General features: G+C 63.0%; 1 protein-coding gene across 2 annotated transcripts in view; it reads right to left on the reverse strand.

The window, feature by feature from the left end:
* Positions 1-1,824, reverse strand: part of EHMT1 (euchromatic histone lysine methyltransferase 1) — a 91,691-nt gene that overhangs the window by 10,023 nt on the left and 79,844 nt on the right. For both annotated transcript variants that reach the window (XR_003547009.1, XM_014582046.2), the window contains exons 17-18: positions 1,508-1,609; positions 529-633 (exon numbers count right to left, since the gene is read on the reverse strand). Coding sequence is in view for 1 of the 2 variants with exons in the window: in XM_014582046.2 (XP_014437532.1) it covers positions 529-633; positions 1,508-1,609 (207 nt within the window). In the remaining variant the exon portion in view is untranslated. The remainder of the gene's footprint in view (positions 1-528; positions 634-1,507; positions 1,610-1,824) is intronic.

The following is a 1,824-nucleotide window of genomic DNA, read 5'->3' on the forward strand; positions in this document are numbered from 1 at the left end:
GGACTTGTGGCAGCACAGTAGCCACTGGACTCTCCCCAACACCCACATCCACGTCTGGCCCTCCTGAGCGCCTCCTGGCTCTGTGCGTCCCTAAAACCTTCCAATAAATGGCTGGGCTGACTGCCACTTGTATGCTGGAGGGATGTTCCTGGGAGGACGGGGTCGTCTACACAGACCATAATCCTTCAGTGACGAAGGAGGGGCATGGCGAGGCCTAGTCCACGAACCTGCGACGTGCTCGGCCACTCACTTTCCTGCCAAGGAAGCAGCCCTCGACCACCCTCCTGGGCTTCCCATGTCCCAGCCACGGCGCGAGTGAGCAGGAGAGCGAGCAGAATACACATGCAGACCACACCCCCCTCATGCTGCGCCTGAAGGACACGCCCCGTGTCACCCCGTGAAGCACGCAGGGCTCACAGCCAACAGCGGGCACCAGGGTTCTGCTCTCAGAGAAGCCCCCGGGGAGGCTTGGCCCTCTGGCTCCTCCAGGATGTGGTCCCGGGGGATGTGACTAAGGAGGAGACTCACGTTGTCCCGGATGTTGATGTCGGAGCCCTTGGACAGCAGCAGCCTCACGAGGTCCACGTGTTTGTACTCGGTGGCCCAGATCATGGGTGTCCAGCCTCCATCATCCTAATTTCAAAAGAAGGAAATAAAACCTCATAGCAGCTAGAGGGTGACCTGGAGACGGGGAAGGGACCTCACGGCTGAGGTCGGGGTCTCCCAGGCCCGTCCTAGGGCTGTAACCCAGGGACCTCCCGGGTACAAGAGGGAGGAAAACGCAGGTCAGGCCGGCCTGCTCCAGCCGAGTGCCTGGCAGGATGCCTCAGCACGGCCAGCACCTCTGGAGTGCCATAGGCGGAGAAGCTGCCAGGCTTGGAAGCCCGGGTAGGAGCAGGGTGCGCTGTCCCCTGGTCATGGCGACACTCTGAGCAGAGGAGCCAGGGACTGCATATGGCAGATGGAGACAGGTGTCTAGCCCGAGGGCACGCCGCACCTCCTCCCGAAGGCAGTGCCGCCCGCCAGCTGGATGAACCAGAGCCCACTCTGGTGCCACCCTGCGTTCACTACCCGCCTGGAGAGTTTCATTTAAACCAGAAAAGGCAGTTTTTCAGGAACCAAGCGTCGCATTGCCAATCCTAGTCTGGAGGCAGAAGACGCAGCCTTCTCCCCATCAGCTCTGCAGACCTGTCCACACGTCCCCCAGTGCCCTGCCCCTGCTCCACGGGCAGTCGTGCAGCCCCACATTCCAGGAGGGTTTTCTGTGTGAGGCAGGTGGGGGGTAGACAGTGGCCAACAAGGCAGGGAGAGGGTATGGGAGCCATAGGCCATCGTGGGCCTGGGTGTGCAGATGCCTCACTGAGCTGTCTGAACGCACACCCGACATGCCGGGTGGCCAGGTGGCCACCAGGGAGAGGCCTTGGGCTAGCACAGCACAGAAGTCGTCGTGGCATGAGGTTGGTGGGGGAGTGGGAGTGGCGTGGCCAGACAGAAGGCCTGGCTTTACCTGGCAGTTGGCGTCCACCTGGCCACTGGAAAGCAGGTACTGGACGACGTCGTAGTGGCCCTTCTTGGCGGCCAAGTGCAGGCACGTGGAGCCCTCCGCATCCTGCAACACACCCGGGGGGGGACGGATCAGGCCCTGGCCTCCCCGACCATGCTGTGCTCCTGACCCCTGACCCCGAGGAGGTGCCGCTCAGTGCTGAGAAGCCCTTGGCCTTCGACGTGCAGGTGAGGCAAACCCACCACCTGTCACCCCCGTCCCACCACAGCCCAGGCCCTGGCCGGGAGTGGCTCCAGCAGGCCGGAGACTGCTCCAGACCG

Source organism: Tupaia chinensis, unplaced genomic scaffold, assembly GCF_000334495.1.
Source record: "Tupaia chinensis unplaced genomic scaffold, TupChi_1.0 Scaffold142100_1, whole genome shotgun sequence".
Classification (NCBI taxonomy): domain Eukaryota; kingdom Metazoa; phylum Chordata; class Mammalia; order Scandentia; family Tupaiidae; genus Tupaia; species Tupaia belangeri.